General features: G+C 43.6%; 1 protein-coding gene across 16 annotated transcripts in view; it reads left to right on the plus strand.

Annotated features, from left to right (window-relative positions):
• The window catches only part of Mical3 (microtubule associated monooxygenase, calponin and LIM domain containing 3), a 262,585-nt gene that overhangs the window by 234,584 nt on the left and 13,021 nt on the right, over positions 1–14,980 (plus strand). For 13 of the 16 annotated variants that reach the window (XM_058584101.1, XM_058584100.1, XM_058584106.1 and 10 more), the window contains 3 exons: positions 3,864–3,914; positions 5,304–5,414; positions 6,802–6,895. In XM_058584101.1, coding sequence (XP_058440084.1) covers positions 3,864–3,914; positions 5,304–5,414; positions 6,802–6,895 — 256 coding nt within the window. Of the gene's footprint in view, positions 1–3,863; positions 3,915–5,303; positions 5,415–6,801; positions 6,896–12,221; positions 12,273–14,980 lie in introns of all 16 variants that reach the window. The other 3 variants (XM_058584105.1, XM_046459902.2, XM_058584104.1) reach the window with 2 other exon arrangements.

The following is a 14,980-nucleotide window of genomic DNA, read 5'->3' on the forward strand; positions in this document are numbered from 1 at the left end:
ACTGTAGAAAGATGGTCAACTTACTTCCCATCTCATTCTTGATGTGTTTGTCTCTAAGGCTGCATCAGCTCTTTCTGTATTATCCTAGAAGAACCTAAAATGACTGTTGTCTCCTCCTGCTTCACCTATCTACAGAGTTAGGTCTCATATGTCACTACCAGGCCAGCAGTGAGTGAAGGCCTAGCAGTCTTGTATGTTTTCCCTTGGGGGTTTAATTTATGTGCATCCTGTTGAGTACCCCCTGCTGAATCTCCCGGGTAGGACTGTTGGTTCTGAACTGAGGGTTGCTTCTGGATTTGCATGTAGGTCTCTAAATACATTAGGGATGTCTTGGAATTCTTTTTTTTTTTTTTTTTCCAGTTGTAGATGGACACAATACCTTTATTTTATGTATTTATTTTTATGTGGTGCTGAGGAGCAAACTCAGTGCCTCACACATGCTAGGCAAGCACTCTACCACTGAGCCAAAACCCAGCTCTGTCTTGGGATTTTTAAGGAGGTCTGTGAAGAAAGGAGAATGTTTCTCTTAACCTCCGTGGTGACCGTGCAGATGTTCAGATAGTTCATGTCATGTTGGTCAAAAACAGCTATGGGGCTCGGGTTATGGCTCAGCAGTAGAGCGATCACCTCATACAAGCAAGGTCTTGGGTTTGATCCTTAGCACCATATAAAAAATAAATAAATAAAATAAAGTTTAAAAAAAAACCATACAGCTGTGATTGCTGTTATGGTCAAGTTTCTCCACTGCTTTTCCACAAATTAATGAAGCATGTTGACAGTATGCTGATCAGCAGTCTTCCCACATTTGGCTATGCCAAGGACATTATCTTGATTCCACCTCCCATGGACGACAGACTTTCCTAGGGCCTCACAGGCACCAGAAACAAAGAAATTCATTTCCCTATTCTTGTGAGCGAGTCAAGGACCCCATTATAGATTCCTAGAACCACAGGACTATGGAGACCTCACATACCAGGCATACTCTATAGGGACAGGGCCATTCACTAGAGATCACATAGGGAATGTGGAAGATAAGGTGGGGCCTACGAGGCTGCTAACCCAGCTCCTGCCATGACGTGGAGGTGGACCAAGTGAAAGCAGATCACCATGTTTTCAAGACATGGAGGCTAAGGCAGAACAGAAACAGCTATAAAGAATGCTTTTAAAACAGTTAGAGAGGGCTGGAGTTGTGGCTCAAGCGGTAGAGTGCTCGCCTAGCACATGTGAGGCACTGGGTTCGATCCTCAGCACCACATAAAAATGAAATAAAGATATTGTATCCATCTAAAGCTAAAAAATAAATATTTTTAAAAAACAGTTAAAGAAATTTGATCATAAATGGTGTAGTATGTATAAATGTATCATCCAATCAACATCAAGTTTCTTGCAAGTGACAGAGGTACTGTAATCATGTAGGAAAATGTTTCTGTTCTTAGGGAGGAAGTACATGCTAATATTTTTCAAGGTGAAAGTTTATGTATCTACAAATAATTCAGAAAAAGAAAAGATTATAGCTGTATATTGTGGCATACACCTATAATCCCAGCAGCTCAGGAGGCTGAGGCAGGAAGATCACAAGTTCAAAGCCAACCTTAGCAAAAGCAAGGTGCTAAGCAACTCAGTGAGACCCTGCCTCTAAATAAAATACAAAATAGGACTGAGGATATGGCTCAGTGGTCGAGTGCCCCTGAGTTCAATCCCTGGTACCAAAAAAAAACAGAAAAGAGCTGAGGATGCAGCTCAATGGCTCAATGGTAAAGCACCCCTGATTCAACCCCAAGTACCAACAACAACAAAAAAGGTGTGTATGCATGTAATATAAAGGTTACATACATGCACACATGCCTATGAAACATGCTGTAAAATGTTAACATTGGGGAAATCTAAGTGATAGTATTCAGCTATTCATTTTCTTGCTATTTCAACGTCTCTGTAGGATTGAAATTTTTCAGAATAGGAAGTATAAGGAGGGGCTGAGGATGGGGCTCAAGCGGTAGTGCGCTCACCTGGCATGCACAGGCCGCTGGGTTTGATCCTCAGCACCAAGTAAAAATAAAATAAAGATGTGTGTCCACCGAAAACTATAAATAAATAAGAAGTATAAGGAGCAAGGGAGCTAAAAGTAAAAATGGGATTTGGCTTGAATGAAGAGGCCAGGCTCCCAGCCACAGAGCCACTGTGTAGCAGAGATGGAAGAGATAGCTCCCCTTGTATCTCAGACACAGCCCTGAGTCAAGCACTGGTGAAGCAAGTGACAGGGTCTTTTGATAATAATAAAGAAAAAAAAACTAAAAATAACTTGTATTTTGGGGCTGGTTTGTGGCTCAGTGGTAGGGAGCTTGCCTAGTATGTGTGAGGCACTAGGTTCTATCCTCAGCACCGCATAAAAAAATAAAGGTATTGTATTCCTCTACAACTAAAAAAGAAATCTTTCAATAATAATAATAATAACTTTTTTGTTTGAAAAATGCAAGTACAGGATTTTTTAAAACACCTACAGCCCTGCCAACAAGAAATAACTCATGTTGACCTCTTTTCTTTACTTCCATCTGACTTTAAATACAACTAACTTGGCTGTTTCTTGGCCACCCTGGCCCATCCGAGGGTGCTGGGCCTGCTCTCTGACGGTCTCTCTTTCTGTTTCAGAGCCACAATGTCAGCTCTTGTGGCTGGCCTCATCTCTTGGGCACATGAAAATTGTGTCATGATTTCATTCTGAATTGGTTCCAGTCCAAAAAATGGGTAAATTATGGAGAAGGAGGGTGCTGCCCTGTCCCCGTAGTATTTACAGCAGCCAGGTACAGATGTCCATGCTGTTCTTTAAGGTGTAGTTACCTAACCTATAATCCTACTATGAGTTCTTCCCATGCTATTCAAGGACATCATTTGTCCTTTCCCTTTTTAAAACTAGCCTGTTTCTAATCATGAAAATCTTCCTTTCAGTCTGCTTTGTGAAAGAAGTGAGTTTGAGGCAAGGTGCCTATTCTGAGAGGCAGATTCATTCTTTTCCAGGATAATATGCATGTGAAATGTGAGTCCCCACTATGTCATGGTTATGACAGTCAGAAGCAGCACAGGCAGCAGGGTACTGCAGGCCTTCTTGTTGCTCTCAGAATCTCCTTATCCTATAGGCTACCAGACTCAAGCTACCTCCCTCCCTGGCTCCCTGATGGCCTTCTAACTACTTAATACAACTGATAAGAAGACCAGAGGAGCAAATGTAACTGACCCCAGTACTTGAGCAGCTCCACTCAATGTTTAATGGAGTAAAAAGAAGTCAGTTAACATTGCTATCTGAAATACTTTTGGCAAATAGCAGTGATTTATGCTATTTCAGTTCCCTTCACCAGGTATAATCAAGAAGTAGCCTGTATCCCTGTGTCCCGTGGTTTAGGAACATGCCAGGAGAGAGCTTTTTGGGAGAGGGTATGAGGTTCAGTACCTCGTTTCGCTCTTATCTGTGTCTGACATCAGGAATCTCCTCTATCCACCCCCATACATGAGCAGCAGGAAGTGTTCTAAATTTCCACAAGTAAAGGAATGGGTTACTAAAGGAGAAAGGGATACTGAGAAAAGAGAAGATTTGGGGGAATGATAAAGAGGCTGTTTCTACTCAGGAGAAAAGTAAACCCCAGTCTTACTCAAAACCAGTGTTCACTAAGATGCAGCTGTACATGCAGTTTGTACATGCAGATTTCTCCTTGCACAGTCCTGTGTGACATTGTGGAAAATAATCATGTTTAAGTCCTGTATGTTTGTTTTAAACTTCTAATTTTACTCCATTTCTGTGTTTCATTTTAATTTTTTAAATCATCATTGTCATTACTGTTCTGTTTTGTTTTCCGTTGCCATCCCCTTAAAAGTCGATTTATGTACCACACGCCTTGGCATTCAGGAGATCCTATTCATCAAAGGTAGTATCTCATTCCTGATGGCTGGTCATCATTGCATGCCTGTCTGTGATTAACCACCCAGAGCAACCTGAGCCCAGGACCTGTGGCCACATCCTCACTAACTGTGTTCATACATGCATGTAGCTGTAGCCACCAGACCTCCTTTAGCTATGTCATGAGGAAGAAGGAGGATGAGACACACCCGCTCTTCACTGGCTGGAGTGCATGTGGTAATGCTCCAGGTGCCTGGGAGGGAGGCAGAGCTGCCCCTGTGGGTCTGGGCACCACAATAAGAGGGGTTGTTCGTCTCAGCTCTGTGGACTGAGACCTGAGCTTCCCAGGGCACTAGAATGCCACAGCTGTCCTTAAGGACTGCCTGTTGCCTCTTCACTTGACACTCCACTGTCTTTAAAACTCTTAGAGGAAAGACAAAGAGCCTGGACTTTGAGTTGAATTTGGAAGCCTTCTTTAAAATCTGTAAAATCTCCTAGTTTGGTTTCTTTTTTGTTTTGTTTTGGTTTTTGGTTTTTTTGTTTGTTTTATTTTGTTTTTTTAAGAAACAATACAGATGGCCTTGTGAATGACGGCAAATCCCCAACATGTACCTCTCAGGGGTTGCCCAGTGTCTATGCAAAGCATGGGATTCTCCCCATAGCCTTCAACCTGCATTAAATTTGCCCAGTCACCTCCTCCATTCTTGATGGCACTAGCCACAACCACCTGGCCAGGCCACTTCCTCCCTTTCTTTTTGTGGCAACTGTTGCCTATGCAATCCCCAGAGGCCATCAAGGGTCACCTCCACAGTTCCTTCTTCAGCCTATATTGGTTTGGGGTTTCCCCAAATTTAAAATAGAAGCATTCCTGTTTTTTCTAGTTCAGATGTTCTTAAAGGAACCTCATGAATACCACTCATCTGAAGAAAGTGGCTTTTGATTCCAAGCAAGAAAATAAAAGGATTCTGATTTATCCTTTTTTTTTTTTCCTTCCCCATATATTCAGAAGCATGAGGCTTGGGAAACATTTTACTTACATTTTACTTACATTTTTTACCCCCACAATGTCTTTAAAAAGCACAGAATTCCTTAAATAGGAAACAAAGTGATCTCAGTGATAAAGGAGGCTCCTAATACTCTAACTTCCCAATACTCATTCCCCACATAGCCTCCTTTCCTGGTCACAGAGGGGAAATGTCTCACCTTGGGGGTATCTAGATGTGTCCTGCGGCATTTGGAGCTCCAACAGGGAAAGGTGCCAGGGAAGTCTCTGGTCAAGCTGCAGTGGGGGAGCTTCACACTGGTGTATGCCAGCCACCAGTTCCCACTTAGGAGTCAGTCTACTCCATGCCCTTGCCAGGCTGCTGCACAAACTGATCTCAGACCTGACTGATAAGATCTTTTTTATTCCCACTAGCCAAGAACCTACACAGAAGAAGAGTTGAATGCCAAGCTGACCCGGCGTGTGCAGAAGGCAGCTCGGAGACAGGCCAAGCAAGAGGAGCTCAAGCGGCTCCACCGAGCCCAGGTACAACCACAGACAGTGAGACAGACAAAACACACAGGTGGAAAGCCATGTGACCACATCTTTGTGTACACCCAGTTGACCCCTATCCACAAGGAAGGAGGGTGAAGAAGGCAGAGTAGAAGCAGATGAGTTGTCCCTGTCATCTGAGATGACAGCCCCAAAGTACAGCTCAGTGCAGATGTAGTGGCCCCATCTTTGCAAAGTCATCAGTAAAAAGGGAAGAACCACATTTGAGTTTCCTAAATTCTGTGGTCTAGAATAGTCATTTTAGAGTCAATTAGTTCTCTTACTTGTAAGCAATAGTGTCAGAAGTCAGTTTGTGGGTGGGTAGAGTGTCATACACCTGTAATTCCAGCAACTCAGGAGGTTGAAGCAAGAGGATCGCAAGTTCGAGGCCAGCCTGGGCAACTTAGAGAGACCCTGTCTCAAAATAAAAAATTAAAAGGGCTAGGGATATAGCTCAGTGGTAAAGCACCCCTGAATCCAATACATAGTACAAAGGGGGGCAAAAATCAGTTTGTGACCTACCATGGACTTTGGACTTCGTGGGAGAAGTTAGAGTTATCCTGTAGGTATCAGCCTCTGTCTTAAGGCCTCATATCCTAGACCATTCTATACTTTTTTTTTTAACCTGTAGAGACAAGATTTTTAATCCAGTTTAGCAGTCTTGTTATCAGAAAGATCTGAGGTAGCCAGGCAAGTAGCATCACCTGTAGTCCCAAGAACTTGGGAGACTGAGGCAGGAGGATCATGAGTTCAAGGCCAACCTCACCAACTTAAAAAAATTAAAAGGACTGGAGTATAAGTCAATGGTAAAACATCCCTGGGTTCAATCACCAGTGTCAAAAAAGAAAGAAATTCTGAGGTGCCGGATGCGGTGGCCCATATTTGTAATCCTAGCAGCTCAGGAGGCTGAGATAGGAGGATCATGTGTTCAAATCCAGCCTCAGCAAAAGCAAGGCGCTAAGCAACTCAGTGAGAACCTGTCTCTAAATAAAATACAAAATAGAGCTGCAATGTGGCTCAGTGGTCAAGTGCTCTTGAGTTCAGTCCCTAGTATCCTGCCCAAGAAAGAAAGAAATTGTGAGGTAATAGTATTAAAGGCTTCCTGCAGGAATTTCTTTTCCTCCTGCCCTTTAACTGCCCTAGAGAGGGCTGACATCTGCTTCAGCTGCTTCCATATTCCATGAACTTAGAACAGTGGGCCCAGAGTCTGCTAAGTAACAAGGCCCTGGGGGATTCAGATCCAAGTGGGATGCAGCCCATGAACTAGAGCTCTTTCCACCGTCTCGACGTAACTTCTCTTTCTCCCTCCTTGAGTTTGCCAAGTTTAGTTTTCCTCCTGAAAACTAGAAAGCTGAGTGCTCATACTGCTGTCTTTTGACAGATCATCCAACGGCAGCTGGAGCAGGTGGAAGAAAAGCAGAGGCAGCTGGAAGAGAGAGGGGTTGCAGTGGAGAAAGCACTCCGAGGTGAAGCAGGTACAGTCTGGGTCCTTGTGAGGAAGTTTATTCTGAAAGAGACCCCATATTCCCCACTGGGGAAGCCAGTTTTGCATCACGTGAAATTCATTCCTCCTTCAGTGGGGTTTTCTGGGTCCCTGCATCACATCTGGGGCTTTCCATTAAGCAAAAGAAAAATGCATTGGGGCAGCCCTGAGGCCCAGTCCTGCTCTATAGCCCATCTTACAGCTTGCCATTTCCCAACAGAACAAAATCTTAGGCCCCCATCATCTGTTGATTGCAAACTCTGGGTTTGTTCCTCTTCCTTCTCCTCCTCCTTTCGCACTCCATCATTTTCCCTAGGGGGAAAAAATGCCTGTGAATGAGGGAGATTGTATCACAAGGAACCATCACAGAACTGTACTGAGCAGAACCCCAGCTGTTCCCCTACATGCTCCTCCTGTCCTTAGTGTTCTGGGCCCCTCCTGCCCAAGCTTTAGATCCCTTATCATCTCCTGTGGGTGGAGCTTACAGGTACTCTTGATACTCTTGTGTTTCCCAGGCTCAGCCCAGGCTTGATGTTCACTAAAGGAGAGACAGGGGGTGGGGACATGATGTGCTGGCACAGGGTAGACACCAGGAGCAGCTGTGAGAGCCTGTGGTTTATGACTGCCACTCTAAAAGGAAATGCTGAAGAATGTAATGCAGTCCTGTCTACTGCTCCCAGGAGTCTATTCTATGCATTTAGGCACAGAGAAGGCAAGGGAGTACCAAAGTCATCTCTGGACCAAAGCCTAGGAAACTCTGCTAGTTCAAGACCTTGCATCCACTGGGTCAGCCCCAGCCTCAGGCATGGAGTGACTGATCTCTGCTTTCTCAGGCATCTAGAGTCTCATCCAGTCCCTAGATGAGGAACCTCCATCTCTTTACAAAAGAAAACGAAGGCCTCCAGGCTCAGCATGCAGATTGTGAGGCTGAGATAAAGAAAGGCAGTGGCTTCTTACCACCTCCTTATTCTAGAGTGGCAGAGGGGAACAGGGTGGTACATCTCGTGGCAGGTAAACTGTGTGTGGAACTGAAGAAGAACTGGTAAGGGGCAGCCATGTGACCAATGAGCTGGCCTTATGGTATATGCCTGGTATCAAGATGGATTCTATAGGATTGAAGTTCATGTGTTGGGGAGTGGGGATGAAGCATAGAAGCAGGTCCCCCTTGTCAGGCCCTTTAAGGCCCAGAAATTGAAGTTTATCAGTAGGTCAGTGATGACCTTCAGGTGAAAAGGGCTGGTAGAGAAAGGTGAGGATGTGGATGTTCTTGGTTTTTGTGCCTCACCTAATGCTGGACTTAACCCTTGAAGTCTGGGTCACCAAAGGAAATGCAAAAACTTGAACCACTTAGTATCCAGAAAACTAGAAGACTGGGATGCTACCACCTGGCAAGCACTGGCTCCAATGCCAAGAAGTGGAGGTCCAGGTTCACTTAGAAGGGTCCTCAGCCTTCCCAATAAACCATGATGTCCCCCACCAGTCTGCGGGACTCCTTTCCTTGCCCTGCACACTCTTTTGGCTTCCTATTCAAACTGTCCCCAGAGGGAGTTAGCCCTCCAGAGGTGTCCTGTGCCAACTAAAGTAGACCCACAGGGCCCTACCCTCCTTGCTTACCTCTTGCAGAAGATACCAAGAGGGACCCTGAACTCATCATTGCTTTTTATTTCATCGATCACTTCTGCCAAAATAGAAAGTAATAAGTAGATCTCACAATACATAGCGAGAATAACTCCACAGGTGTATGCACATACATTCAGGGTAAGAGTTCCCCAGGAAAAGGGGGACTATACCCCTCCTTACAAGATTCTGAGTTTCAGGGAAGAGGGTTGCCATCTGGGTTGATGGTTTCTGTAAAGAACTCAAATCCTTGTCAGCTGCATGCAATTGGAGTCTACAGCAATACTTCAGCATTTCTGTAACAATCATGTTATTCCAGCTGCTGAATAAGGGCCAGAAAATAACACCATTAAAAATTGACAGAGGAGGACTGGGGTGTGACCCAATGGTAGAGTTTACCTAGATAATGCAGGACCCTGCATTCCATCCCAATACACATACACACACACACACACACACACACACACACTCACACACACACACACACCAAATTGGCAGAGGATTTTACCAAAATTATTCTTTTCAATTGTTTAGATAAATTACATTTTCATGACCATGTACAACTGAATGTCATATAAGTTAGTGCTTTTCAAACTTGCTTTTAGCAGAAGAGCCCTTTTACAACATTATAAATTCAAGTTAAAATAAAAAATAATTGCCCTAAAAAGTTAAAACATATACACAAAAACGTGACAACACAGGATATGGTGAAGAGCTGCACCAGCATCCAGTTCATTTGTGGGAACAAAGATGAGAACAACCTGATATACACCAGTAGTTGCTGTAAATAGCAACAGTGTGTTTTTAATGACTTACCTGGAACTCTCAGGGTATTTTCAATTTAAAGATGTAGTTACTAGAATTTTTAAAACAGAACAGTAGCATTTTTCCAAGTTGAATCACTAGCAAATCTAACAAAACTCATATTCCTAATAAAGAACCAATCAAAGATGCTCCTAGAGTAAGCAAGAAACCCAGATTCACTATGATATCATGACATAATGTGTCATCACCCTTAGTGCCATGCTTATAAGTGCATGCTCTGAGAGGCTGGCATCACTATACTTGCAGGCCAGGATTTAAATGAATTACATAGTTTCTTTTTTACCAACACATTTACAATGAATGCATATACTTGCACACAGGAAGCAGAAGAAACTTGGTCCTGAGGGCCCCACAAAAGCAAGTTCACCTGGCTGCACAAATTAATTCGTTCAATGGGTTAAAAGTTGGCATATGAAGCATTGAGTATGGTGTGGCTTTTCAACAGTTTTTAAAGAGTTAAAAGCATTTGAGGTTCTTGGAAGATCCCTAGAACATTGTGAAGAACCCTAGGGTTCCGCAGAAGTTTGAAAATCATTGTTCTAATCCAACTTCTTCCTGTAGATGAGACTTTGCCAAAATATCTTTAACCAAAATGAAGTCTGTGCTTTCTCTAAAGATACACCTCAGTAACTCTGTTGAGATATTTCCCCATGATGCATTTAGTGTTGTAGTGACGGACGAGGCAAGGCACCGAAGATAGCAGGAAACAGTTTTATTTGGCTGTAGACAGGTTCAGAGGGCAAAGCTTTTGCTGTAATCAATCAATCCCCTAAACCCCGAATTCAGGTAGTTTCAGAGTTTATGCCCAGCATGTAAGGGGAGGGGCTCAGAAGTTCACAGTCTGCAGAAATTCACGTAAAAGCAGCTTTTTCTTTCACTATTTTGGGCAAGTTAACCCTTCAAGGACAACACCTGAGAAGGAGAGAGCTTCTTGTCCCCTTTCTTTCCTCCCCCTGCCAGCTATTACCATGGAGTGCAGTTGATAACTTATCTTGAAACTGTAGACATCTCTGTGGAGCGCAGCTCAAGGCCAGAGGATTTGGTTGCACATTTCTACAAGCTACTATACTGGATATATTTGTGAAAAACTAGTAAGGGGGTGTCCAGCAACTGGAGTGCTGGTATCTTCCCAGCCAGTGGCCAAGTAAAACAGGGCAACACAAAAGTAGGAAGTGTATCTACATTGAACTCTTTTGCAGAGATTCTTTTGCTGAAAGTCCCAAGATCAGCCATGGTGAAGATTTCTGGAGAAGCCCAGTTAAGACTTTTCTGTAGAGAAAGGGGGTGCCACTACATTAGTTAACTCTCAAGATATAGTGCTCCTACCATAACTTATCTCTAAATATATTGTCTTTTTCTTATTTCAATATACCCCCTCCAAGGCTGGCCTAATGTCACTTCTCAGTGGACATATTCCTACTCGGCAGATACCATCTTTGAAGCTAAGTGTGCACATTGGCCACTCTTTTCTGCTTGTGCATTGCATCCTTGTTAGTCTCACTGCACCTAGTTGAACCTTGAAGAAATATCTTCAGCTGAGTCCAAAACCTGGAATTTTCCAACATGCTGGTCAGCCCCATCCCTAAGGGCTATACTACCAAGCCAGCCAAATCTGCCATTCTGTCTCACTTGATGGTCTCAAGCTTCCATTGTGTCTGAGGGGTCAGACTTTGTTAGCCAACCTGCCCTTCCAGAGAAGAGATCTGATACGGACTTGCTACCCAGTTAATCTCTATTTGTCAAAGGCTTCTATATATTCAGAGCTCAAGAATTAGTTTCAGAGCTTTCAACCTAGAACCAAGACCAAGACTTTTATGTGATTTCTGGTCCTGGGACATCCAGGTCACTTTTTTGTTTCTGGAACACTGATTCAAACTTAAAACCACTGGATCAACCTTGAGCCTGAGCTGGGAAAACTTTGCAGGATTGCATTCAGTTTTCAGATGTATGTCCATTCTTGAAGAGGAAACCCCATGTGGATAAAAAGGCTGCCAAGATCAGCTTTTAGAATGTGAGGTTTAGAGAAAGGGTGACACAATAGCAACTGAGTTTTGTTGTGCTCTGTACCTCCTTACAGTTCTGGAGAGATGAGGATCACCTGCTCAAACCCAGTGCTCAGCTCCAGACTTTACATCTCAGGCCTTGCTGGGCTACCACAGGAGCTAAAAGTGCTGGCTAAGAGTGCTGGTGGCCAGCAGACCTCCAAGAGCCTCAGGGCAAATAGTTGCAGATTCAGAAATCTGCATAAGACTCAGCTCATTTCCAGAAGGCTGACTAAAGTTATAAGACTAAACCTCAGAAGAGACAGGACCTCCATCTTAAGCTCCTCCAGCAGCGTGGTTTTGCAAGGAGTGTGCTATCGTCACTAATGGGGCCATACACAGGAGTTCTTGTGTTTAAACCCAAGGGTTGGGACTCTTCCAGGGCTTGTTTAGGGTGTTCACATCTTGGGTCCTCAGCCTGGGGTTTTTAATGTTCAGAAATAAGTAGGAAGTAATAGCCCCTGATCCACTCTTGAACTTCTTAAATCTTCTTTGATAAGACTGAGTTCCTGTAGGGTCAGATTTCCCAACAAAGCCAAAGCCTTTTGTCCTTACTGAGCCAACATATGAAAAAGGATCACACTGGTAGTGACTATTGACTCTGCCCCCACTGATTTTAGTTAATCCCCTTTCACACCATGAGGTACACAGAGATGGCCTGCATGTGTGCATATAATGCACTTATAGACATGCATGCTTTCTATCTGTTCCTTTTTGCCCTCTTGCTCTATATCTGCATGTTTCGTATGCTTCATGTCATTGATGGCTTTGGGTGTGGGGGACAACAAGGTCATCTGGTCAAATAACTCTCTCTTCACCAATTCCTTGTTGTAGACTATTGGGGAGAGTCTTATTACAGTGACCTCATCGACTTGCATCTGGGTGGTATGTATAGCAGCAACTGTTGCTGGTACTAATCCCTCTGACACCCTTCCCCTTCGTTTCTCCCAGTCCTTCCTCACAAATATCAAGAAGAAACCAACCTGATAACCAAATGGCAAAAGCACAAACCCTTTTCCAGGCTCAGTGGTAGAGCACTTGCCTACATGTGCAAGACCCTGGGTTTCATCCCCAATACCACCAAAAAAAAAAAAAAGGAGCAGCATGTCAGATCCTCTCCACTGCCCATATATACTCCAGAGGAAGATTTAAGATAGCTTTTGCTGCCCAGAATTTTTCTAATGTCTCATAATAAGACTTTATCTACCCCACCTCAACAACCTTGCAGTCCCTTTGCTAGTCCCCTTGTTTGGTTGTTTGATAGCAGGTACACACACACTCAAATCCAACACAAATTTTGTCCTGAATCTTATCTTTCATAACTTGTAGGTATCGTATCTACTATGAAGCTCACTGCCAATCACACTTTAGAGGCAGACGTGGAGCTGGGGATATAGCTCAGTGGTAGTGCACTTGCCTAGCATGTTCAAGGCCCTGGATTCCATCCCCAGCACTGAAAAAAGAAAAAAGAAAAAAAAAAAAAAAAAGAAGACACAAACATGAAGAACTCAGCCTCAATCATTTTCATTAGGGTAGGCTCATGTATCCCCCAAAAGATCCCAGTGCATGCAAAAGGCTTCACTGTTGTGATTTTGACCCAAGTTCATTAGACTTGAGTTTATAAGTAGAGATGTCCATAATGATGGCCCTCCTCTTTGTCACATCCTGTGTCTTACTTTATACTTTTTTAGATGAAGGCAGGAGAAGCCTCAGGCAGTAGTTCTCAAAATGTAGTCTCTAGACCAGCAGCAGCATCACCTGGGGGCTTTTTAGACATGAAGATTCTCAGGCTCCATCATACACTTTCTGAATCTGAAACTCTGCAGATGAGACTATGGTATCTTGTGTTTTAGCAGACCTTGCAGCTGATTCATGTGGCTTCTAAAACCAGAGATCCACTAGCTGAAAGGAATACAGTATATTTGCTGTTTTTCTGTATAAGACTTATCTTTTTTTTTTTTTTGGCTTAGAGAAATAACCAATCTATGAGTCTTGTTTCTAAACTTTGGGCATCTTTTCTCCTTGAAAGCTGCCATGTGGCAGGAATGTCAAGCAGGGGTTCAGGTTTTCTGCACCTGCTTAGTGTTCCCTGTCTTTTTTTTTTTTCAGCAGATAGTAGCAATTTTATTTTTTTCATTCTAAAGCTTGCACACTTTCTTTTTCTTATGTTCCCTGTCTTCGATCAAGCAATCCAGTCTCTTGCTCTTTCCGTAGAGATTCAGTGCTTCTAGCTTGGCCTGAAAAAAAAAGAGCTGGTGAAGATAATTCTCTCATTTTTTATTCCAACACCATCCTTTTAAGAAAATCATTTCTTGGCTCATTCATTTTAAAACCAAAGCCAAGACTGGAGGTATGGCTCACTGATAGAGCATTTTTCTGGCATGTACAAGGTCCTGAGTTCCATTTCCAGCACTGCCAAGGAGTGGGGTGGGGAGGACCAAGGCTGTAATTCTGATTCCTATTATAGGACAGTGCCATATCCTTAGAGTACCTCCACCCACCGGCAGCTAGAGCCCTTGGCTCCTTGGATAGGTGGGACTGTGGTCTCTGTTCTCTGTGTCCCTGATCCCTTGATCCCATGGATCCCACCCCTCTATAGGCTCCTGGAGCTTTTGGAGTATTGAGGGATCTCCACACTCATGGCCATTGATGCTGAAAAAGGGCTGATGCTTACACCCTACTTAACAGATCCCATTTATCCCATTCCCTGTCTAATGTCCCCAGTCCCCTTCCCACTCCTCCTAACACTTCCTGGGCAATGGTAATGTCAATTCTAAATAAATCTTAATGCGCAAGAAGACATTATTACATTTAGAACCTTGTAGAAGGAGCTCTCAAAGCCCACTTCTTTGAGCTCATGCTTGCCTGGCCTTCCCAGTTGGAGCCCTGCTGTTGCCTCACAGTGAGTCTCATATATGTCTCTTCTGTTTTTTCACCCCCACTGTTCAACTGAGAAAATGCAGTAGGCCGTTTTTACAACAGCTCTTAGCTCTTTGGATTTAGAATGCCAACAAATTCCAGGGGAAAATGAAATATATGAAAGAAAAAAAACTTAGTGTTTCTTCCAAATTATAAAGTACCCTACCATCAGACACCTTATGACCCCTGCTACTTGGTTATCATCACTTCCCCTTTTGTCAGTGCACTCTCACTTGTATGTAATGTTCAGACTCTTCCTGTGAGCTCTGCTCACGGTATAGGCTGCTGCTACTGCTTATCAATGAAGTATGGAAGAAACATTCCTTTGTGAAGGGAGTCATTCTGCACACCAGGCACAGGGTGAAGGTCACCAGGCCCTGTCCTCACCAAGCCCCAGGAGGAAGCTTAAATACCACAGTTAGATCCCTGTTCAGTTTCTACTGATGTTTACTTCTCGGGGCAGTTGGTAATATTCATTAATCAAGTGGGGAAAAGATACCCTTTGAACTGGGCATAGTGGAGTACATCTGTAAATCCCAGCAACTCAGTAAGCCAAGGTAAGAGGATTGCAAGTCAGAAGCCAGCCTTGGCAACTTAGCAAGACCCTGTCTCAAAATTAAAAATAAAAAGGGCTAGGGATGCTGCTAGTGATAGAGCACCCCTGGGTTCAATCC

This window comes from Marmota monax, unplaced genomic scaffold, assembly GCF_021218885.2.
Source record: "Marmota monax isolate L192 unplaced genomic scaffold, Marmota_monax_Labrador192_F-V1.1 WCK01_AAM20220418_F8-fsc00163, whole genome shotgun sequence".
Classification (NCBI taxonomy): domain Eukaryota; kingdom Metazoa; phylum Chordata; class Mammalia; order Rodentia; family Sciuridae; genus Marmota; species Marmota monax.